General features: G+C 39.1%; 1 protein-coding gene across 3 annotated transcripts in view; it reads left to right on the forward strand.

Moving 5' to 3' along the window:
* Positions 1–24,097, forward strand: part of CADPS2 (calcium dependent secretion activator 2) — a 483,312-nt gene that overhangs the window by 376,696 nt on the left and 82,519 nt on the right. For all 3 annotated transcript variants that reach the window (XM_070046319.1, XM_060305373.2, XM_060305374.2), the window contains exons 18-20: positions 9,352–9,455; positions 11,084–11,092; positions 23,499–23,655. In XM_070046319.1, the coding sequence (XP_069902420.1) occupies positions 9,352–9,455; positions 11,084–11,092; positions 23,499–23,655 (270 nt within the window). The remainder of the gene's footprint in view (positions 1–9,351; positions 9,456–11,083; positions 11,093–23,498; positions 23,656–24,097) is intronic.

The raw sequence follows: 24,097 nt of genomic DNA on the forward strand, positions 1-24,097 counted from the left end.
GCTGCTGAATGTAATCTGTGTATGTGAATACAGATATAGCTATCATGGCTAAAGCCCAGTCTCTAGAAAAGCCCCTGTTATGCAACTAGCTGACAGAACTGCCAGTGGAGGAAAATTTCTGCTGTCATTAGAATCCTACCACATAGTTCTAGCCAGAGCTAACCAGAGCAAAGTAAATATGCATGTAAGAAAATTTTTTTCTCTTTCAAGCCTTCACAGGCTCTGCAGTCAGCAACACGATGCAGATATTTTCTTCCTGTGAGATCTTAGATCTTCTGGTTTCACAGATTTAAGGAGAGCCAGAATCTCAACAGCTAAAAGGACTAAGTTAAAACTTTAATAAAGCTCAAACCAAGGTGTCTGTTTTTCCAATCTTTTTTTTTTTTTTCTTTTTTGGCCGCACTGAGTGACATCTCAGTTCCCCGACCAGGGATTGAACCCTGGCCATGGCAGTGAAAGCCCAGAATCCTAACCATGAGGCCACCAGGGAACCCCCCTATTTCTCCACTCCTATAAGTCACATAATTATAAAAGACTGTGACAAATGTTAAACCAAATAATATTAAATTGTGTGTGTGTGTCCTAATAATCCTCTCTCTGTAATTCCATCACCATCATGTCTTTAAGATCTTAAGAGGAGACGATGCCTCCATATTCCTCCTCAAGGAAGGTTCACAAAGTGTCACTGACATTTACATCCAGAGGTATCTGACTTTTTATGGCCAGTCACTCATGGATCACCACTGGCTGTTGCCTTATGGAGATTGCTCAGTTTGCATCCAGTTTGACTGCCATTGCCTCTAGTCCAGTGTCCAATTCTCCTTTGCTCTATAGCTGACCATTTCCTTAAAAATGAACTTATTGATGCAAAAGATAATCCAGGTAAAGCAGCTAATGTGACTGTGACTGCAGGACAGTTACTCGAAAGCAGTGTATCATTAGCATGGTTAATTCCAAGGAGATATTAACTGCAACTGTTGGTTTAAATGACAGGGTCATTAAACAAGTTGGCCCCAAAGGGAGCCTTGGAATTAGGAGGCCATAGACCTATTGTTTTCAAACATCTGTGGCATTGGTATTCTCATGGATTTTAAACGTCCATAGGCAGGCCATAACATCGTAGATTATTTTCATTCATCTAAGGATTGTCCAAATATGTACCTCATCCTATCTGGGATAACAATACTGAAAGGTAAAATGTGTTCCGATTCTACACAAAAGTCACCTTTTTCCTAAAATGAAGTTTATGTAAAGATATAGCTTGGGCTTCCCTGGTGGTGCAGTGGTTGAGAATCTGCCTGCTAATGCAGGGGACACGGGTTCGAGCCCTGGTCTGGGAGGATCCCACATGCCGCGGAGCAGCTAGGCCCGTGAGCCGCAACTACTGAGCCTGCGCGTCTGGAGCCTGTGCTCCGCAACAAGGGAGGCTGCGATAGTGAGAGGCCCGCGCACCACGATGAAGAGTGGCCCCCGCTTGCCACAACTAGAGAAAGCCCTCGCACAGAAACGAAGACCCAACACAGCAAAAATAAATGAATTAATTAATAAACTCCTACCCCCAACATCTTCTTTTAAAAAAAAAAAAATATATATATATATATATATAGAGAGCGCTTGATTTCGGGTAGGTAAAGGAGGAAATAATCTGAAGGTTAAACAGTTCATCTTTGTTTTTCATAAACACTAGTAGTTCTCAAAGTGCATTCCCCAAACCAGCACCATCAGCATCTCCTGGGAACTGCGAGTTCTTTGACCCCAAGCGAGACCTTCTGAATCTAAAAACTCTAGGGGTAGTGCTGTCAATCTGTGTTTTAACAAGCCCTCCAGGTGATTCTGGTGCATGATGAAGTTGCAAACTACAGACGTATACTGAAAATACTCCATTCATTGATTAGAGTGATATATTATGTCTGGCAGTCATAGAACCATAATAGATTGCAGTCAGACAAACCAAGAGAGAGTCACTGATTCTCCATCCTTTTGCATCAGTTGACAGTACCAAGTCTTGGGGCGTCACATACTGGGCAAGTAAGTATAGGTCAGGCTGGAGAAGTGGCGTTTAGATTTAGACACCGCCTCTCTCCTGGATTCTGAGGTGGTCTTCTTAGCCAGAAAGTTATATACTCTTCCCTCTAGGGGACTAAGTCGAGGGAGATTCCCCCGCCCGGAATCATCTAATCTAGTCACAAGCTCTAAAGGTGGCAGGCAGGTGGGAGGGGGAGGGGTTGTTTTGTTTAATGGGAAAGTGTTTGATCTCCTGCCCTCCTTCCCTCTTGGGATGAAAAGGCCCATGAGTATTGAGATCTGGCAGGGGTAGGACTCCCAAGGGCCTAGCTGTACTAGACTCTGGTACTGTGTCACTCACCACAGGTTGCTATGCCTGGAGCTAAAGGATGGGTCAGAAAATCACAATAAAATTTACGCTTTCCAACTGAGTCCTCAGTCTGGATCATGCGAAGAGGGAGAACACTGATCCCAGACAAGAATTAAGGTAGGTTTAAATTAGGACAAACTAGGGAGCCAGTAGAAATTCCCTGAGCCAGCTGGGCTGGCCTAAAGGGGTGTATGAATGGAAAAAGGCATTTAAGATGGAGGTGGTAGCTCAGATGGAACCATTTCTGATCTCTCTAACTGGTACAGATCATGTATGTGCCCATAGCAGTGCGCAACGTGTGTACTGTGGTTTTGCCCTATGTTTTTGTAAGAGGGTGAGGTGGCTGGTGGGAGCAGTCACCGTCTACTTTGGTGCAGAAGGGGCACAAGGAAATAGAGGGGTCCGTTCCACCATTTCTCATCGGGGTCTGTGGGTAGATAAGTTTTTCTGACCAGCAGTCCACAGAGAGGGTGCTGACAGTCCTTGCTACTGAATGAACTTTAGGGTTTCAGGTAGAAGAACTCAGGTGTTGTACCCTTGGCCCAACTTCCTTGTTTAGTTAAACCTCACAAGGCAGAGCCTCACTACTTGGATCTCCACAGTGTCCCATGTAGATGCTTCCATGTTGCTGACATCCTTACTCCTTCCAAACTGTAGGCCTTCCTTTAACTCCTTTCTCTAGAAAGTAGTCGTTTGCCCATTTTCTCCCCCTCATTCCTCTTCTTTTTTCTTTCTTTTTCTTTTCTTTTTTCTTTTTTATTTTTTAGGATTTTTTTTTACATCTTTATTGGAGTATAATTGCTTTACAATGGTGTGTTAGTTTCTGCTTTATAACAAAGTGAATCAGTTATACATATACATATGTCCCCATATCTCTTCCCTCTTGCGTCTCCCTCCCTCCCACCCTCCCTATCCCACCCCTCCAGACGGTCACAAAGCACCGAGCTGATCTTCCTGTGCTATGTGGCTGCTTTTTTTCTTTTTATCCCCAGAACCTGCAGTTCTCCCCAGTCTTTTCTTCAGGCATACAAGTTTCTTGCTTCAGTTACCTCCTGAATGTCAGGGCTTTCTCCGCATTCATCTGATTTTTGTCCTTTGGAGGGAGGGAGTTCTTTTTCTTCAGATGGGAGGAGGAAAAAGATGGGAGACCTCAGTGTCAGACTGCTGCTTTCTCTGATCTAATGTTTCTGAACTCAAACACCCACCCATTAAAAGGATAATTTGATTCTGAAGAACTCCATATATTACGCATGAGCAATTTAAAGCCCTCTTTTTGATATATCTTTGATCCTATTTCTTGCAAGCTAGTAACTCTTTTCTTGCGTATTGAATGCATTTAATTCACTCTTTATCAGAGCTTTATTATAGAACTTCCTCATATTGACCAAAAATGCATGGGATGCAGCTCTCTCCTCTACTTTATAAACTGGTTAGGGAAAGAGATACATAAATTGTTTGAAGGCAGAAATACTGTTTTGTTCATCATTTTATCCCCTCGGTTATTAGTACAATATCTTACATGCAATATATGTTTGTTGAATCAAATTCAGGGCCACAAAATCTGGGGATGTTGAAGAACCAGCAAGAAATCTTAACGCAAGGGAGGAGATATGGGGATGCATGTATATGTATAGCTGATTCACTTTGTTATAAAGCAGAAACTATATTATTAGTTTCTCCAATAAATTGTACTTCAATAAAGATGTTTAAAAAAAAGAAATCTTAGCGCATATATAGGAATTATATGTTGGTGCACTCTAGCTGTTATCATGATGTAGATGCAGAGGAGAGTAGACGAGGCAGTATTGCAGTGGGATTATCACCATAGCCCTTCAATCCAACACCATCTTGAATTCTAGTCCTTGTTTAGCTGCAAGTACAGATACAATCAGTCTGTTAAAAGTTAAGGTCAAATATATTTCAAATTTCTTTGTATCTTATATGGAGAAAAATGGACTGAAATGATTTTACTGGTCTTCTCCCCATATCCCCTTACAGCCTTCACAGTGAGCATCATTGTGTATCCAATGTTACAGGCAGTGGCAGGAAAGGAGGCAGCCAAGGAGAGGATGCTGAGAGTATGCACCCTCTTTGAAGCAGGGGAGCAGAGTTAAAGCCTGCCAACACAATGGTCAGGCTGTCTTCTTACATCTCCCCACCTCCGACTTTTTTTTCCAGTGAGATCTCTTCTTAAATGTACACAGGTGCATAATTACAAGGGGTTGCTTGGAGGAGCCTAGCAGTGTTGCCATAGAAAAGTAAAAGTGTTCCAGAATGAAGAAGTATCATAGCCAAGAGCAATACATTGAAAGTCATCAAGAAACCTTGCTACTTTGGGGTGTATTTGTTTTAAATGCCACTATTTGAAATGCGTTACCAACTACCAGCAACTTGGCGTGAAGCTTGAAGAATATAGAGGCATCTGTAATGCTGTAGAAATGTTGCAAAAAGAGGGAAAGTGGACATTTTAAGGGGGAATTCTCAAATATTCACAGTGCTCGGAATTTTAATGGAGCTGTTGATAACCTTGTTATCTAGCAGAGTTCTAGCTAAAAAATGCATTAAACTTCTTGGCTGTACTCAAATGAGTGGCAGCCAGAGATGGCATACATAGTGTACTTGATAAAAATGCTGTTTGTTTAAAGTATTAGAGTGGTCATTATGTTCAAGTACAAAGTTTTGATCCTCTCAGTAAATTTAATCTAGAAAGAATAAAGTGTTTCAGACTGTTTTTAAGTTTCAGTAGAACACAGGGTACTCTGTGAGTTTTTCCTTAAGGGAGTGTTAAATGTAAAAGCTGGTTTTGATATATTCACACATAAACAGAAATACGTTTTCAGGTTGCTTCCTTGATTCTTTCCCATTATTGCCTACTTGTGGCTAAGGATATGGTGACTTTATAAACTCAAGCTTTCAGCTATTTCAGAAATTTACATTGAACATATATATTCAGTTGAGTGTATGTGTGTGTATGTTAATCCTATTCAGAGAATTTGAAAATGGAAAAGAATTCAAGTCACTGGATTATCACTGTTTTAACCTCTCTAAGACACTTTTCCCTAATCTGGAAATGGGGCTCCTGATTCCCTAACTTTCAGAATGGTTTTAGGATAGAGTAAATACTGTACTAAAGTATGTAGGAAAAATAAGTTTCTCTTCTGTGATCAAAACAATTACATTTTGTTGCCTTTCCCTTTCCTCATGAAGTTGAAATGATATAATCCAATATAGGTAAAGCCCAAAATTTATAGGAAGCATAGACTCTCTTAGCTAGAAGGAATCTTAGCGCATATATGGTTCAGTGATGCTTACCATTTGTTTGGCTCATAGACTACTTTGAGAATCTGAAAGTTGTGATCCTTCACTCCCCCAAAAATGCCTCTATAAACAAAAATTAGCATATAATTTTAAGGGGTTCAAGGACTCCCTAAAACCTATTCCTAACCCCTAGGGTTAAGAATCCTCAACTTAATTCAACACCCTCATTCTAAAGATGGAGGGACTTCCCTGGTGGCGCAGTGGTTAACAGTCCGCCTGCCAATGCAGGGGACACGGGTTCGATCCCTGGTCTGGGAAGATCCCACATACCACAGAGCAACTAAGTTCGTGCTCCACAACTACTGAGCCTGCACTCTAGAGCCCATGAGCCACAACTACTGAAGCCCCTGTGCCTAGAGCCCGTGCTCCACAAGAAGAGAAGCCACTGCAATGAAGAGTAGCTCCCACTCGCCACAACTAGAGAAAGCCCATGCGCAGCAACAAAGACCCAATGCAGCCCAAAAAAGCAAAAACAAAAAAATCTAAAGATGGAAACATTAAAGAATATAAGTGATACGCTCTTGAGAATTAAAAATTATTTTGAAAACTCTACCCCAAAATCTCTAATAATTTAAGAACACAGCTTCATCAATTATTTGAGCAGTGTCCTTGGACTACAGCTGCATTTCATTGATGGACTTGCTGTCACTCACCCTTGGTTTGTGAGTGACAGAAGAGCTATTTGCAATCCCACACAAAGTGAAATGAAATAATTTGGGCATTGATTCTATTTTTAACATGCCCTTTCCCAAAAATTATACTACTGCATCCTCAGTAAACATTCATTAAGTACCTGTCATGGTCCAAAGCCTATTCAAGGTAGTGAGAGCACAAGATCATGAGACCCAGTTTCTGACTGATCTGGGCCTTGTCTAGTAACAGCTCATGAGCTGGTAATAGGGGAACCCAGAGGGAGGAGCGACTCACCCAGCCCCAGAACTTTGAGAAGGTCCTACATTTAAGGTAGCATTAAAGCTGTGTCTTGAATGATGAGTAGGAGTTTTCCAGGCAAAGGATCCAGATATCCTAACTCCCTGTGCATGCAGATTTTACAATGCACCACTTTCCTTTTAGTTTAGAATAATTTGCTTGCTTTAAATTTTATGTACATGGTAATTAGGTGGGGTGGCCCACCGAAGACCCATTTGGTGGTTTCATCAGCCACGCATCTCCATTCTCTGAGCCATGCAGTCTCCAAACCTCAAGGTCATTGTCCTCCCTGACCCGCAATTTCTAGTCACTCACAAAGGCTTGCAAGTCCTTTCTTCAAAGCGTCCCTTCTACCTTTCTCTTCTTTTCTGTTCCCATTACCGTCTTCCCATAGTTCCCCATACGCTAGACCTGGTCCCCACCAGTCCTTCCTTGTACTACACAACCACAAATACGTTCTCCCAAAATTAATTTATTCTGAAGCCCGGCAAAGAAACATTTGCTCCACGTTACCAGATAGGATCTAATTACTGAGTCTATTTATTTTCTTACTTAAAGCCTCAGAGAAAAGCTGAGAGAACCCTGCTCCGGACGCGCAGGCTCAGTGGCCATGGCTCACGGGCCCAGCCGCTCCGCGGCATGTGGGATCCTCCCGGACCGGGGCACGAACCCGTGTCCCCTGCATCGGCAGGTGGACTCTCAACCACTGCACCACCAGGGAAGCCACGATCCAACCTCAGGCTCCTCACCCATCATTTCCCAGAACTTTTTTACTCCAGCCAGGCAAATGCAGGGTAGAGATGCTAAGAGCCCACACCAAGTCAGGTCACACCTTTACCACGTGTTAGCTGTGGCATTTCATCTCTCCAAGCTTGTTTCCTCATTTACGACTTACATGAATAAATAACCAAACCGCTTAAAGCTGTTAGGAAAATTAGTGTGATGACACATGGGAAGTGCCTGGTGCCGGGTCTGACACGTAATTGGCTCTCAATAAATGGTGACATTTGTAGCCACCTTCATCATCACCTTCCTCTGAAACGCACCACATCTCTGACATGCAAGCATTTCTAGAAACCCTTGCTCCTCTTACCCAGGTCATTTGCTTCTCCTTTAGGACCTGCTTCAGGTTCTGCTTATCTTCCCACTGATATCCCGCCCGCCCCCCCTAAATACACCTGCTCTCAGCAGTCTCTCCTAACATCGCCTGCCTCCCCTCTGTTTGCTTTACACTGTTTCCAAACTTTGAAGTTTCCTCACTGCAATAGCGAGAGCTGCCCCCAAGTGGAGCAGACTGTCGTGCAAAGTCACAAGCCTCCTTGACTTCACCCTCGTTTGAGGATGTTGAAGTGATCATGAAACAGACGGGAGGTTGGATAGTGGATGTCTGAGGGTCCCAGCAGCAGTGATTTTTGGAGTCTGAGTGGTTTAAGAGCAGGGACGTGTCATCTACTTCCTCCTACTTCCCACAGCTAAGATTATTGTAGGCACACTCAACTCTGTTGTGTTTGGCGGACTGTTTTCCTGAAGAATCATCCTGCTCTTTGATCCCTGTGACAGATGAGCAGTGGCTTTAATCCTGCAGGGGAGTTTGGGAGGATGTGTATCAGGGTTGGAGGATGGGAAACCCCACGTGCATCACACTGGGACCCATAGTGAGCTTATAAAAAGTGTTTAATGAACAAGCACCAATCATAGGCTGTTTCACTGAATCTTATGTCCCTTGGGAACAAATTAAGAGCAAATGGAAGTCTTCCAAAGTTAAGGCTGAAGTTATAGGGAGATGTAGAGGGAATAGATCTCTTGCCCTGCCCCTGCCAAAAAAACAAAAAACAAAAGAACTCCTTAGGTTCCACAGAAAAAGCTCTTTATCTAAACATTTTATTTCTCTTCCTTACAATCTCCATACAGGGGCAAAGAGAGAGTCCAGAAACGTTTGTCTTTAGTATGCTTATTGGAAAGTCTATTCCTCACAGTTGTGAAACAGTTTCATTACACAGGGCACCTCTAATTTTTGCCAGTTCGTTTTATCTCTGAAATCAACTGCTTTGCCTTCTCTGTTGCTGAATTTCAGCTGCACGTAATCTCATTGTGGCCTGGCCTTTTTATACCAGTTTGCTGTAATGCTGAGAGAACCTTCAACTTTAAAGAATGGCTCTTCAAGCCCTCCCCGGTTGGAGGAGAGGAAATCAGTTAATTGCAGCCTGTCAGAGCTGTTTTAGGTGACTTTGTACTTCTTCCATTTAAGATCAACATGAACCTTAGACATTTTAGGCTGGAAATCTAAATAGCAACAGAAAAGCCTGCGTTTCACTAATGCCAGGAATGACTCATCTCGTGAGAATGGTATTATATTGCTAATACAATACAGAGAGAAGGAAAAGACTGTGGTATCTGCCTTTCTTTGTATTTCTGACCTTGAGGAGAATTATACCTTGTTTGTTGCAGAAGTTGAGCATCTAATGTGCTGATGCACCTGTTAGTTGTAATATGTTAAATGGCAAAGCACTTGCAGTTTCCCATGATTGCTTTGTGGGTGAAATATTTTGTGCAATCTTGTGAACTGATTTTTTTTTAAAGACTGTATTCATTTGTATTTCTTGTCTCTCATTTCTCAAAACTGTGCTTTCTCATTCTATTTCAACACCCTGGTCTCATCATTAACATCTTAGAATCTGCTTGGCTTTTTATTTTCAAGGTAACATTATTATGATCTGTTTTTAATGCAGAGACCATGAACCAGGCGACTCCTGCTAGGAAGCTGGAAGAGGTTCTTCATCTAGCAGAGCTCTGCATAGAAGTCCTACAGCAGAATGAAGAGCATCATGCAGAGGTGATGGCTTGTTTTAACTGTCACATAAAGCGTCGCATAATGCTTCACCATAGTGGGAGCAGCACTGAAGAAGTGGCTTTTTTTTTTTTTTTTTTAAGAAGTGCCTTTTGATACACATCTGGCCATTTATCTACAGAAAACTGAGAACGTGTGTGCATTTCCTGGAAATATAACTCCTATATGTTACAAAGGAATTGTATATGTATATAATTTAGTATCTGTTCCTGACAACTGTCTTCCTGTGAGGAACGTGGGAGAACTTATGGGATCTGCCTAAGGTGTACAACTAGTAAGAAGCAGAGCTGGAACACGAACCCCCATCTCGTGATGCCAGATCACTTGCTTTTCCCCCGTGCCCCGATTGCTTTAGTTTCGAAATGTAAGTTAATCCATGTGCAAAAGGGAAAGTAGTGATAAACTATAGGACACCAAAACTGAATAGAAGACGTTCAGAGCTGTATGATTGATAACTCCAGTCTTTCACTTTCACCGTCAAACTTTTCTTTAAATTTTCACTAAACTTTCGTTTTTAAGAGGTTTTTAAAAGTTCTAGTACTAATTATATACTGACATGCACTAAAAATATAGAATGGTATTTCATCAGGCAAACTGCTTATTCTGAGACTTAAAAGTGTCATTCTTTCTAATAGCCATGAGTTTATTTTAGAAAACAAGAGTCTTCTGGCTGAATTAGGTAGGGGAAATGTGTAGGATTAAATAAATGTAATAAATTTCATGTAATAAATAAAAGCCCTAACAGTGCTTTTATTCTCGAGGAAGCGCGTGAAATGAGTAAGTATGAAAAAGACCAGGTACAGAAGAATTTATAGAATATTTATATTTAATGAAACCTTGTTCTCAAAAATATAAGAAACTACAGGAAGTACGTTTTAAGCAAATTCTCAGAAAAGAATATTCATGAAACCTGGCTATAGGTAACTAAGATTTATTGTATCTGGTTATAAATATGATCATTCAAAACATCTGCTTCTAGCTCACACTATGGAATCTAGCTTTTACCTTGCATCTGTCATGTGTGAACTTGTTATGGATATTTTATTTTAAACTGAAGAAACAGCTGCTTCAATAATTTGAAGTGAATTCCCAGGAGGAGCTTTTCTAGGCTAATACTACCGCTGTGTTACAATGAAAATGATTATATGATAAAATGTACGTATGTGTTGTCTTTTGTTAAAAGGCATTATCATCAGAGTATTAGACCTTTTTGAATTAAAAAAAATTCTGATTGGGTATCCAATTTCCTCTAAACAGGTACATCTAATATTCCTATACCTTTCACAAAAATTACATTTAATTTTCCTGCACTAATAAGGGAAATAATAACTCTCCTGTCTTTTAAATGTAATTAGCATTATATACTCCCTGCAACCACTACATGCTTGTTAAAGTACAGTGTATCCAAACACAATTAAAATGTAAATATTACTTAGTTTCTAATCCACAAAAATACAGTTGACTCTTTTGAACAGAGGTAATCAAAACTCATAAATGTAACTCAACTATATGCCAAAATATAGAAGTGTTATGAGGACCTCTTTTTAAAATGCTTTGTAACACCATGACATGTCTTCATTCCACAATGCTTCCAAATTCTTGGGATTCTTCAGGGAAGAGAGGTGAGTAAAATTGTTTTCACCATTTTTCTAGCATGGAATAACTCTTTTATGTGAAGATAAGATAGAACACACTCTGGTTACACTTTTAAAGCCACCTTAGTCCCTCTCCTTGGAATTAAAGACTGTATCTCTTTAAATGGGCAACTCTTTGTTGTACTGTTTCTGTGAATGTGTCTTATTAGTAATTGCATGCATAATTATTGCTGGCCATCTAAGTACAGGCCAACTGAGAGGGTTTTGCCATTTTGGTTTTGGTTTTATCTTTTAGCGGTTTTTTTTGGCCTTTTTCTTTTTTTAACCAGGAGATCCAGCTTTTCCTTTGAACAATATTGGGGGGTGAATTGATCTGATTCCAAAGTCATTTCCACAGTGAATTGATGGACTGCATTGTACACTGATCTTGATTTTGCTGAATGTCCAGGCTAGACTCTACTGCACAAAAGAGGACCCGGCCCGGCTCCCTTGGTGAAGGTTAATGCGTCTGCCTCAGAGACCTTCAAGTGGCCGTGTGTCAGCTCCTCTCATTTCCCTCTCCTTTCCTCCACAGAGGCGGTTCACTTCACAAGGCCAAGAGGTTGTTTCTGTCCTTCAGCAATTTCTCAGTTAAGCAGGTTTCACGTCCTTCAGATCTTTGACAGTAACTTACTCATAACACAGTCCTCCCTTCTCTCTGAAGGCCTCTCCACCTCTCCCCTCAGGCTTTTCTTCCGATTTTCTGTGTTTTCTTTTGAGAAAGACAGTTCACACTCCTTTCCAGAAAATCTTGAAGGACGTCTTCCACATTCCCGTGATGAGACTGTGTCTGACCAGAAATTTAGACAAACGGATCTGACAACTGTCCATCCAAGGCCACTCACTCTGACAAAGGCGGCAAGTCCCAGATGCCGACCAGGAAGCCTTAGGCTCTCACCAGCCCACCCCCTCCACACACACGCAGCACTTTCCTGCTAAGAAAACTTGCCAGGTGCACAGCTGGTCAGTGACGGGGTGAAGACTCAGGCCAACTCCAGACTCCACACTTTCCAGGGAACCACATTGTTATTTCTTGGTTTCAGTAGAATGGCAGGTATGAGTGCCTTGTCCTAGTTTTGCTGGCAGGTTTGGCACTTAGCATCGTAGCAGGGATATAAACGCAGAGAGGAGGAGGATGGTGCAAGCCTGGGGATGTCCCTTCTCTTCTGTCAGGCTCTTCTCCTGGCATATCTTGGGACTCTGCTATGGGGATGGAGGGCTGGAAATATCCCTCAGTGAAGGGGCAGAGAGAGAGGCGACATGATCGACATGAGCACAGCTCAGGTTGTTACTTTGTGATTTATTGTTGCAGCAGAATCTTAATTGAGGGTCCCTGAAATATTTTAAATATGATATTGTCCACCATATCAGTGACACTGTAGGCCAGGGGGATGTCTGGCGGTAATTCAGTATTTGCAACTTAGCTCTCGGTTCACTGCAAATGGTTGATGCATCCTGCCCTCCAGCTGGCTGGGTCCCAGGCTGCTCCAGCAGCAGAGTCAGGGCAGGGAGAGGAGTTCAGTACGGACACACATATTTGTGCATGTGGTCATTCACACGAACATCGGTATCTGGACCAGATTATGCGTCTGGATGGATTCTAACATAAAGAGAATGGATGTTTGATTTTTAAATTTTTTTCCATTGTTTTTACTTCCTCATATCCTTATTCCTCTCTACTACCATGCATATCTAAGGACCATCTTAAAGTGTAGTTATACAAAACTTGATCATAGACAAGATCTGTTTACTACCTACTACTAACTAAATTGCACTCATCTCAACAGTTGAGTTCATCTTATTTGCCTAGTATTTATATCTGGATAGCCAGTGAGATAAATCGATATTTTCTTTTTTAGGACGGGTTTAGGGTTAGATTAGCCTGTGGTCCAACAAATGTTCCTCTTTTTGGAAGAAGATGACCAGTAAGTGGCTTTCATACAACTAAGCTACAGAGGCAGAATTCAATTTGCAGCAGTGACTCTCAAACGAAACTGCATCGGCAAAAATATCCTATCAAAAATGTTTGTTAGTCACTCACTGACTTATAAATGTATAATATTAAGAGTAGCACTTTACCCCAACATGTTTTGAAGCATTTTCAGTTCTTCATCTCACTTGGTTATTTCAGTATTTATATTCATCTATGAACACAATTAGGGAAAGATTTTCGTGAATCAAGAGTGCAGAAAACTTATGATTCGTTTGGCAGTAGTTTAGGTGTCACCAGTTTAGTTTAGTCCATTCTGCTGGCTCCTCAAAAGCACTTAAATATTTCTAGAATATGACCCCTTAGCATTATGTTGCTCTGTGTGTATGTTGGGGGTTGTGGTGATGCCCTAGACACTGGGTATCCTAGACACCAGGGCTTTTAGGATCATCTACAAAATACAGGATTGCAAGCTGATCTTTTCTTGGGGGGGAAAGAAGCATGTAATACATTACAAAATCAGACATGCTATTTTTGCTCATTTATGCAGCCATATTTTTTGTGGTATTTTAAATTATGAAATGTTTACTATATTTTGAGGGTAAAAGTAATCAAAAGCCTAAGACGTCAAAGAAATTTGAAGAGATATAAAGAAATCAGACCGTTAAGAGGTGCTCCGGCAAGAAAAAAATCAGAGGACATTAACATTGGTCTGATCTGCAAAACTAGACCAACAGACAGACAGGCCCTGTGCCATGTATAGTTAATTAAGAAGAGGCTGTATGTGTAAGAGCTTGGTCTCTACACTCCAGCTGACCTGGATTCAAATTACTGCTCTGTTACCTACCAACTTTAGGCAAGTTCTTTAATCTCTGAGTTTGCTAACCTATAAGATAAGGATAATTATACCATCTACCTGAAAGGAATAAGTAAGATAATGTATAAAAAGCCTTTCGAATATTACAGTAAACCCCCTACATATGAACCTTCAAGTTGCTAACTTTCAAAGATGCGAACATACTTTCTCATGTCCAATCACGTAAGTTAGTTCACCTGTCTGGTGTACATTGTCACGTGCCTGCATCCTCTACAGGTGGTTGTGCTTTTGTGTACTTTACTGTACACAACTGTATAGAGTACAGTAGTACAGTATCTTTATTTCAAGCTAGATCTACAAGAGGACAACTTCACCGAACTCCTTCCTGTGCAGACCAAGGAGCTTACTAATAAAGACCTGATGGAATTGGAGGCCCAGAGGAAGGACGAAGAGAGACAAGAGGAAGAAGAAGTAACTGAAGAACTAAGAGATTCACGGTGCAGGAAATGGCAAGGGGATTTTCTTTAGTTGGGAGGCACTGTTAGTTTTTGAGGCACGGGACCTGAATGTAGAATGGTACACGAAGGTTGCAGCAGCCGTTCAGAATGGAATCCAGTGCTACCGTGTCATCTATGACGAGAAAAAAAGAGCTACTACCCAGACATCACTGGATCGTTTTTTCAAGACGGTAGATAGAATTGGATCCAGCAAGGAACCAGAACCTGTGCCATCAGTGTCAGGCGTGAGTGAAATTGCAGCTTGCCCTCCGTCTCCTATTGCTGACAGTCCTTCACCTCTACCATCTCCCACCTCCTCTCCCTCCTCCAGTCACTAACTCTGCTTGCCTGTTCACTCGATGCCAGCCCCTGTATGCCAGCTGTTGTACTGTACTACTGTACTTTTCAAGATACTGTACTGTAAGATTAAAAATGTTTATTTTTGTTTGTTTGTTTTTTATGTATTATTTGTGTGAAAAGTATTATAAACCTATTACAGTACAGTACTACATAGCTGATTGTGTTAGTTGCGTACCTAGGCTAACTTTGTTGGACTTACGAACAAATTGGACTTAACGAACGCACTCTTGCAACAGAACTCATTTGTATGTAGGGGACTTACTGTACTTGGCACATAGAAACTATTCCATTCATGTTGGATATCATTATTTTAAAAATATATAAAGTCACAATATAAGATTTGTGTGACTTTTGTCTCATTTTTATGTTACTGATAATGATTCATTTTTTTACTTTTGTACAGCAAGAGATTTTCATATTCCTTGACTTTTCCAAACAGCCCTGGAGGAGGCTGGTACAAGTATCGTTATTAGCAATTTGCAGATGAGGAAATGGAAATCCACTGAGGGAACTGATTTGCCCATCATCACTTAAATCTCACCAAGTTCAAAAGCTCAGTACTCTGCTTCCAGTTTCAGGGATAGTCTTACCTGCCACTATTTTCAACTACTCTGAGTAAACAGACACGGCTTTCAAAGTATTGTCAGCCTGCCACAAATATTGTTCTCACTGTACAAGATTTATTTACTGTTAGAACTTTGATAGAAATCGTATGGCTAAAGGATTACAATCAAGTTTTGTTTTGTATTTCCTTCTTAATCAAGTTAAACATTGCCTTCTGCCTGTGCTGTCTCATTTACACTAATTAGTGGCTTAGCTTTAGAGCCAAGATAACTCTAACCTAGATAATCGTGACTTTTGATTGGTGCCCTACAGATGGGTGTGTTGCTGAGAAGGGTTTTCTCCTCCCTGGTGGAGCCCCTCATGCTGTGGAGCCTCAGCCACTCCCAGGAAGTGGCGCTCTAGGACGGAAATTATATAGCCTCTGCTCTTACCACCAACCCGGGGTGCGAGGACTGCCACCCAGAGGGATGGCAAAAAGCAGGAGGGGACAGGTGGGAGAACTGACCCTGTGTTCTCAAGGTAACAGCCTGCAACCCTTGCTTTTCGTTTTCAAGGACAGTGGTTCCTTAAAGCTTTCTCTGGTCATCATTAGAACAATAAGCATTCGTCACAGATTGGCTTACGTTCATTAGGAATAACATCATCAGAGATACAATTTGAAACATAAATATATACTTCAGCAAAACATAATGTAAATTTCCAGTTGATAGCAAAGTCTTGCCGACCTGAAGCTGTTATTTTAAAGAAAATTATCTTCCATCGTGTTCCATTCCCCACTGCAACTCTGTCTTCCAAGTAAACTTTAAAAAGAGCTTTGGAAATTTTTCTCAGAGTCTTGATACAATCTTGACCTAACGTGGCTGTTATTGTCTTAATTTTAACCTTTCGCAAAGGTATTGGTTGTGAACTGGAAGTGAGACTTTGAAAATGTCTCTCTTTGCAGTGCTGCATTTTCAGTAGCATTTCTATCCTGCTCTACTCAGAGGGAGGAATCTCAGATTCTTCTTATCTATGTCACCAACACAGCTCTAAAAGACAGGAGCAAGGTATATGCAATGAAATTGTGTATGCTATTTTATTTTTTTCCTTTTATATTATTGTCATATAACCATTCTAGTAGAAATTTAAACAAAAATTATTCAAATATAATATTTTCAAAGAGCAATAGCTTGGTTTACATAGAACATACCACTTCCAGCAGGTTTTCACATTCACATGTTTATACAGCAAAGTCGAAGTTATATGCTTTGAGCCAACCATTAAAAATGTTCCTACCTCTGTAGTCTGTGATTTGTACTACACCACTCTTTTTTTTAGCCAGTGTTTTCTTCAGTTTCCGTCTGCTAATTAGTTACACGGTAATGTTTTTTATAAACATATTGAACATTATTATTGTGACAGAAGTTTTTAAGAAAATACTCAATATGTCAATATTTTATAATCCACCTTTTTTTGGTTTGTGGTTTGACTCTTTTTGTTATAATCTGATTTATACTGGAGGGAATTGAATGGAGTTTTGCGACCACAAATCTCACATGTTCTTAGAAAGTTCTTGAAAGTAAATATGGACTTCTCTGAGTATATAGTATGATTAAACATTTATTAAAAGTTACTTTTAATTGGAAGAATAACAAGAACATCTGTATCACAGAAATGTGTGTGCTTTGTAGTTATTTGGTTACAAAATTGTAACACTTATCAAAAGTTAAATGAAAATAAGGGGGAAAAGACCTGAGAGACATTTCACTAAAAACAGTATAAAGAGAGCCCTAAAACATATGTAAAATGTTAAACTCATTCAAAATTAGACAAATGCAAATTAAAACAAAACTGAGATACAATAGCCAGAGAAGTCCACATTATTTTTTGTGAGTGTGATAAGAACACTTAACATAAGATATACCCTCTAAGCAAAATGTTAAGCATACAATACAGTGTTGTTAACCAAAGGCACTGTGCTGTATGTAGACCTCTAGGATGTGTTCATCTTCTATAACTGAATCTTTGTACCCTTTCACTAATACCTCCCTTTTTCCCTCTTTCCCCAGCCATTCTACTCTCTGCTCCTATGAAATTAACTATTTTAGATTCCTCATATAAGTGGGATCATACAGTATTTGTCCTTCTGTGTCTGGCTTATTATACTTAATATCCTCCAGGTTCAGCCATGTTGCCGCAAATGGCATGATCTCCTCCTTTTATCAGACTGAAAAATATCCCATTGTATATAAATATCATACTTTATTTTCTATTCATTCATTTGTGGACATTTAGGTTGCTTCTGTGTCTTAGCTATTGTGACTAATACTGCATTGACCATGGTAGAATATGTATCTCTTTGAGATCCTTATTTCAATTCCTTTAGATATATACCCAGAAGTGGGATTGATGGGTCATATGATAGTTCTATTTTTAATTTTTTGAGGAACCTTCAAGTGTTTTCCATAGTGACTGCACCAATTTACATTCCTACCAACAGTGTACAAGGGTTCTCTCCTCTACGTCCTCAACAAAACTTACCTTTCGTTTTGTTTTTGCTAATAATAGCCATTCTAACAGGTGTGAGGTGATATCTCATTGTGGTTTTGATTTGCATTTGAAAATCAAATGATGATTAGTGATGTTGAGGACCTTTTCATATACCTGTTGGCCATTTGTTAGTCTTCTTTGGAGAAATGTCTGTTTGGTCACATGTCCACCTTTTAATCAGGTTATTTCTTTTTTTGCTTTGAGTTTTAGGAGTGTATTATATATTTTGGATACTAACCCTTTATCCAGTATATGGCTCACAAATATTTTCTCCCATTCCTTTGTTGATTGTTTTCTTTACTGTGCATTAGCTTTTTAGTTTGATGATTTGCCTGTTTTTGCTTATGTTGTCTGTGCTTTTGGTGTCATATCTAAGAAATCGTTGCCAAGGCAAAGTTAAGAAGCTTTCTCTCTATTTTCTTCCAGGAATTTCACAGTTTCATGTCTTAAGTTTAAGTATTTAATGCGTTTTGAGTTGATTTTTGTATATGGTGTAAAACAAGGGTCCAGTTTAATTCTTTTGCTTGTGGATATCCACTTTTCCCAGCACCGTTTATTGAAGGGACTGTCCCTTCCTCGTTGTATATTCTTGTCACCCTTGTTGAAGATTAGTTGACCATATATGTGTGGGTTTGTTTCTGGGATCACTATTCTGCTTCTTTAATCTAGGTGTCTGTTTTGATGCCAGTGCCAGATTGATTTAATTACCACAGCTTACTAATATACATATTTTGATATCAGAAAGTGTGATGCCTTCAGCTTTGTTCTTCTTAAGAACACTTTAGCTATCTGGGATCTTTTGTGGTTCCATATGAGTTTTAGGATTATTTTTTCTATTCCTATAAAAAAAAGTTCAATGGAATTTTGATAGGGTTTGTGTTGAATCTGTAAGATTGTTTTGGGTAGTATGGACATTTTAACAATATGAATTCTTCCAATCCATGACACCAGATATCTTTCCATTTATTTGTGACTACTTTAATTTCTTTCATCAGTGTTTTATACTTACAGTTTACAGGACTTTCACCTGTTTGGTTAAGTTTACTTCTAAGAATTTTTACGCTTTCTAATACTATTGTAAATGAGATTGTTTCTTAATTTCTTTTTCAGATTGTTTGTGTGTAGAAATGCAACTGATTTTTGTATGTTGATTTTATATCCTGCATCTTTGCTGAATTTGTCCATTAGTTCCAACAATTTTTATAGAGTATTTAGGTTTTTCTACGTACAAGATCACATTATCTGCAAAGATAATTTTACCCTTCCACTTTGCATACCATTTATTTCCTTTTCTTGCCTGATTGCTCTGGCAAGGATTTCCATTACCGTGTTGAAAAAAAAGTGATGAGAGTGGGCATCTTTGCTATATTCTGGATTTTAAAGGGAAAGTTTTCAGTTTTTCACCACTGAATATGATGTTAGCTGTGAGCTTCTGACATATGGCCTTTGTTGTGTTGAGGTAAGTGCCTTCTATACCTAATTTGTAAGAATTTTTATCATAAAAGGATGTTGAATTCTGTCAAATGTTTTTTCTGCATCTACTGAGATGATCGATCATGTGATTTTTATCCTTCTCTCTGTTAATTTGGTGTATCACATTGACTGATTTGTGTGTGTTGAACCAACTTTACATCCCAGGGGTAAATCCCACTTGGTCACAGTGTCTGGTCCTTTTAATATGCTGTTGAAATTGATGTGCTAATATTTTGTTGATAATTTTCACATCCATGTTTATCAAGGATATTGGCCTATATTTTTCTTTGCGTATGGTGTCTTTTTCTGCCTTAGATATCAGGGTGATACTCTCCTCATAAAATGAGTTTAGAAATGTTCCCCCTTGGGCTTCCCTGGTGGCGCAGTGGTTGAGAGTCCACCTGCCGATGCAGGGAACACAGGTTCATGCCCTGGTCCGGGAAGATCCCACATGCCGCGGAGCGGCTGGGCCCGTGAGCCATGGCCGCTGAGCCTGCATGTCCGGAGCCTGTGCTCCGCAACGGGAGAGGCCACAGCAGTGAGAGGCCCGCGTACCGCAAAAAGAAGAAATGTTCCCCCTCCTATTATTTGAAAGAGTTTAAGAAGACTTGGTTTTAATTCTTCTTTAAACGTTTGATAGAATTAACCTGTAGTGCTATCTGTTCCTAGGCTTCTCTTCTTTGGAGGTTGTTGATTACTGATTCAAATTCCTTACTTGTTTTTGGTTTGTTCAAGTTTTCTGTTTCTTCTTGATTCAGTCTTGATAGATTATATATTTCTAGGAATTTATCCTTTTCTTCTAGGTTGTCTAATTTGTTGATGTATAATTGTTCATTCTAGTCTCTTATGATTCTTTTTTCTTTCCTGTGGCATCAGTTGAAATGTCTCCCTTCCATTTAAATGATTTTATTTATTTGAGTCTTCTTTGTTTTTTTTCTTTTTAATCTAACTAAAGTTTTGTCATCTTTTCTGAAAAACAGCTCTTAGTTTCCTTGATTTTTTTCTATTGTTTTTCTATTTTCTGTTTCACTTATTTACACTCTAACCTTTATTATTCCTTTCTTTCTCTAACTTTGAGCTTAGTCCTTCTTTTTCTGGTTCTTTGAGGTGTAAAGTTATATTGTTTATCTGAGATTTTTAAACTTCTTTTAATGTAGGTGTTCATTGCTATAAACTTCCTTCTTAGTACTGCTTTCACTGCATCCCATAAGTTTTGGTATGTTATGTTTTTTGTTTGTCTCAAGATATTTTCTACTTTCTTTTTGCGTTCGTCTTTGATCTGATGTTTGTTCAAGAGTATCTTGTTTAGTCTCTATGTTTTTTCTCTTTTCCTTTTGTTCTGCATTTCAAGCTTTTTTCTACTGTTGTTGGAAAAGATACTGGGGATGATTTCAATCTTCTTAAATTTGTAAAACGGTTTTTGTGACCTAGCATGTGATCTTTCCAAGAGAATGTTTCATGAGTACTTGAGAAGAATGTATAGTCTACTGCTGTTGTATGGAATGTATGTATGTGTCTGTTAGGCCCATTTGGTGGTGTTCAGGTCTGCTGTTTCCTAACTTCCTGTCTGGGTGATCTCTCCATTATTCAAAGTACAGTATTGAAGTCTCGTATTGTAATTGTGTTGCCATCTATTTCTCCCTACAGAGTCAATGTTTGGATTACATGTTTAGGTGCTCTGATGTTTGGATGCTTATATATTTATAATTGTCCTAGCTTCCTGGTGAATTGACCCTTTCCCATTATGTAATAACCTTCTTTATTTCTTTTGGCAGTTTTTAACATACACTGTAGTTTGTTTGATATAAGTATAGACACCCCTGCTCACTTTTGGTTATCACTTGCATGGAATATCTTTTTCTACCCCTTCACTTTCAGCCTATGTGTATCCTTAAATCTAAAATGAGTTTCTCATAGATAGCAAGCATATAGTTTTATCTTGTTGTTTTACCCATTCAGCCACTCTGTGTCTTTTGATTGAAGATTTTAATCCATTTACATTTAAATTAATTACTAACAGGTAAAGCTGACCTCTCAACTGGACTTCAGAGCTTTTAACCATCTATTTTAAACCTATAACTCCAATCATATACAAAATCCTGCACTTGGACTTCCTACACATACTTTATGTTATTCATGTCAAATTTTACCTCTTCTGTACTATATATCCAGTAACAAATTTTTGTGGTTATAGTTATTATTACTACTTTTCTCTTTTAGATTTTATACTAGCGTTAAAAGTTATTTATGCACCACCATTACAGCATTACAGTATTGTTTGTCTACATATTTACCTTTACCAGTGAGATTTATACTTTCGTATACATTTGTGTTGCATTTAGCATCCTTTTGTTTCAACTTGAATTTTCTTTCACACTTTTTGTAAGGCAGGTCTAGTGGTGACAAACTTCCTCAGTTTTAGTTTGTCTGGGAAAGTCTTTATCTTGCCTTCATTTTTAAAGGACAGTTTTGCTGTGTATAGTATTCTTGGTTGGCAGTTTTTTCTTTAGCTATTTGAATATATCTTACCACTCCCTCGAAGCCTCTAAGGTGTCTACTGAGAAATCTGCTAATAGCCTTATTCTTGTATATGATGAGTCACTTTTCTCTTGCTGCTTTCAAAATCCTCTCTCTGTCTTTAATTTTTGACATTTTAGTTATAATGTGTCTCAGAGTGGACCTCTTTTGGTCAACCCATTTGGGATCTTTTGGGCTTCATCAATCTGTATGTCCATTTCTTTCAGATTTGGAAAGTTTTCAGCCATTATTTCTTTAAATAAATTTCCTGACCCTTTCTCTTTCCCTTCTCTTTCTGGAACTCCAGAAATATGTATTTGATAAGACATATCAAATTGGTTCACTTGAAGATGTACCACAAACCTCATAGGCTTTTCTTCACTCCTTTTCATTCTTTCTTTTTGTTCCTCTGACTAGATAATTTCAAATTACTTGTTTTCGAGTTCATTGATTCTTTCTTCCACTTGATCAAGTCTACTGTTGAAGCTGTCCTTTAAAGTTTTTGGTTATTGTGTTCTTCAGCTCCAGAATATTTATTTGGTTCATTTTATGGTTCTCTTTGTTGAACTTCTCATTTTTTTCATATATTATTTTCCTGATTTCATTTAGTTGTCTGTCTTTGTTCTCTTGTAGCTCACTGAACTTCTTTAAAAGAATTTTTGAACGTTTTTAGGCCATTTGTAGATCTCCATTTCTTTGGGATTGTCTATGGGAGCTTTATTTTGTTCTTTTGTTTGGTGTCCTATTTCTAGATTCTTCATGATCTGGCAATCTTACCTTGGTGTTGTGCATTTGAAGAAACTGTCTCTTCTTCCTTTCTTTACAGACTGACTTCAGCAGGGAAAGCCTTCACCAGTCAGCCCAGCCAGATATTCCGGGTGGTCTGGTTGGTAGGATCCATAGGCAGGCTGGCTGGTGGGCCTGCTGCCAGGTTACATGGGCAGGCCACCTTATTTTTGAGAACCTCCTAAAAAGTAAATACTCTTTTCACCCATCTAAACAGCAGAGATTTTTTTTAAGTGATTATTGTTACTACCTAAAAGGCATTAAAAAATGCCCAGCGGAGTATAAAGTAATAAACAGGACATACACAGCCTTGCCCCTGTGGGGTTTACAGTCTAATTTAAGAGGCAGACATTAAAATATTTATATGTGTGGTCATAGACACAGTACTAAGTCCTGTGAAATGGAAATACTTGGGATCAGAGAGACTATCTAGGAGGACGTAATTTACACTGGAGGGTCAGGAAATCCCTCTCTATGGAAGTGTGTTTTAGCTTTAGACCTTGGATTCATAAAAAAATACTACAAATAAAGTGTAATCTTTTTTAAATGGGAAATAATTTTGTAGATACGTGTATTTAAATAGTAAACAAATTTGGCATTGATAAATAAAATATGAAATCTAATGTAGAATTAAAATGTAAAATGACATTTATTGCTTTATTTTTTAAAACACATTTTTGATTTAGAACATTTGAAAAATACATAAAACAAAAATTCCTTGTATCTCATAATTTATACATAACTACTATTTGGCATATTTATGTCCAGTTCTTTTTTCTGTGACTAGAAATATTAAAACATTTGGTATCATACTCTACAACAGTGTCCTACAGTTTCACTTTTAATGACATATTTTTACAGTATTTGTGTGTGTTTCTAACAGGTAATGTATGTTTACATCATTTCTTTATTTGTTTACAGGCGTTTGCCTGGTGGCCTGATTTATTGGCAGAGCATGCAGAGAAATTTTGGGCTTTATTCACAGTGGATATGGATACTGCACTGGAAGCACAACCACAAGACTCCTGGGACAGTTTTCCTCTTTTCCAGCTGCTTAATAATTTCCTCAGAAATGACGGTAAGCACTTGCATTTTCTTTAGGGTAGAAATGGGGAGGAGGGGAGAACTTTGTGTGTGTGAGTCTGGATTTAAGGAGCTCTAGCGGTCACCCAACAAGAATCAACACGGGTAACGTTAACATTTGCTCAGTCTCCCCCGGTATATCCGGCCCGGGTCTGGGCGAGACCAGCAGCACTCTCACATTGCTCCACTGGCCTCTAAAATTGCTCTCATTCTACCCTCCTGCTTCATCAGGCACTGACAACATAGGTACCTTCTCAGTGTACCTGTGAATCAGAAAATCTTCAAAGGCTAACATTTCTAAAGTACCTGAGAATTTAAGGTCTCTGAAAGACGCCTTAGAAACTTATTATTCTAGACATCATGCCATGTTAAGGCTTCTACTAATACACACTGTGCTAATACTGTTTGCCTGAAGAGATTCGGTTCTACAGATGATA

Source organism: Globicephala melas, chromosome 9 (genome assembly GCF_963455315.2).
Source record: "Globicephala melas chromosome 9, mGloMel1.2, whole genome shotgun sequence".
NCBI lineage: Eukaryota > Metazoa > Chordata > Mammalia > Artiodactyla > Delphinidae > Globicephala > Globicephala melas.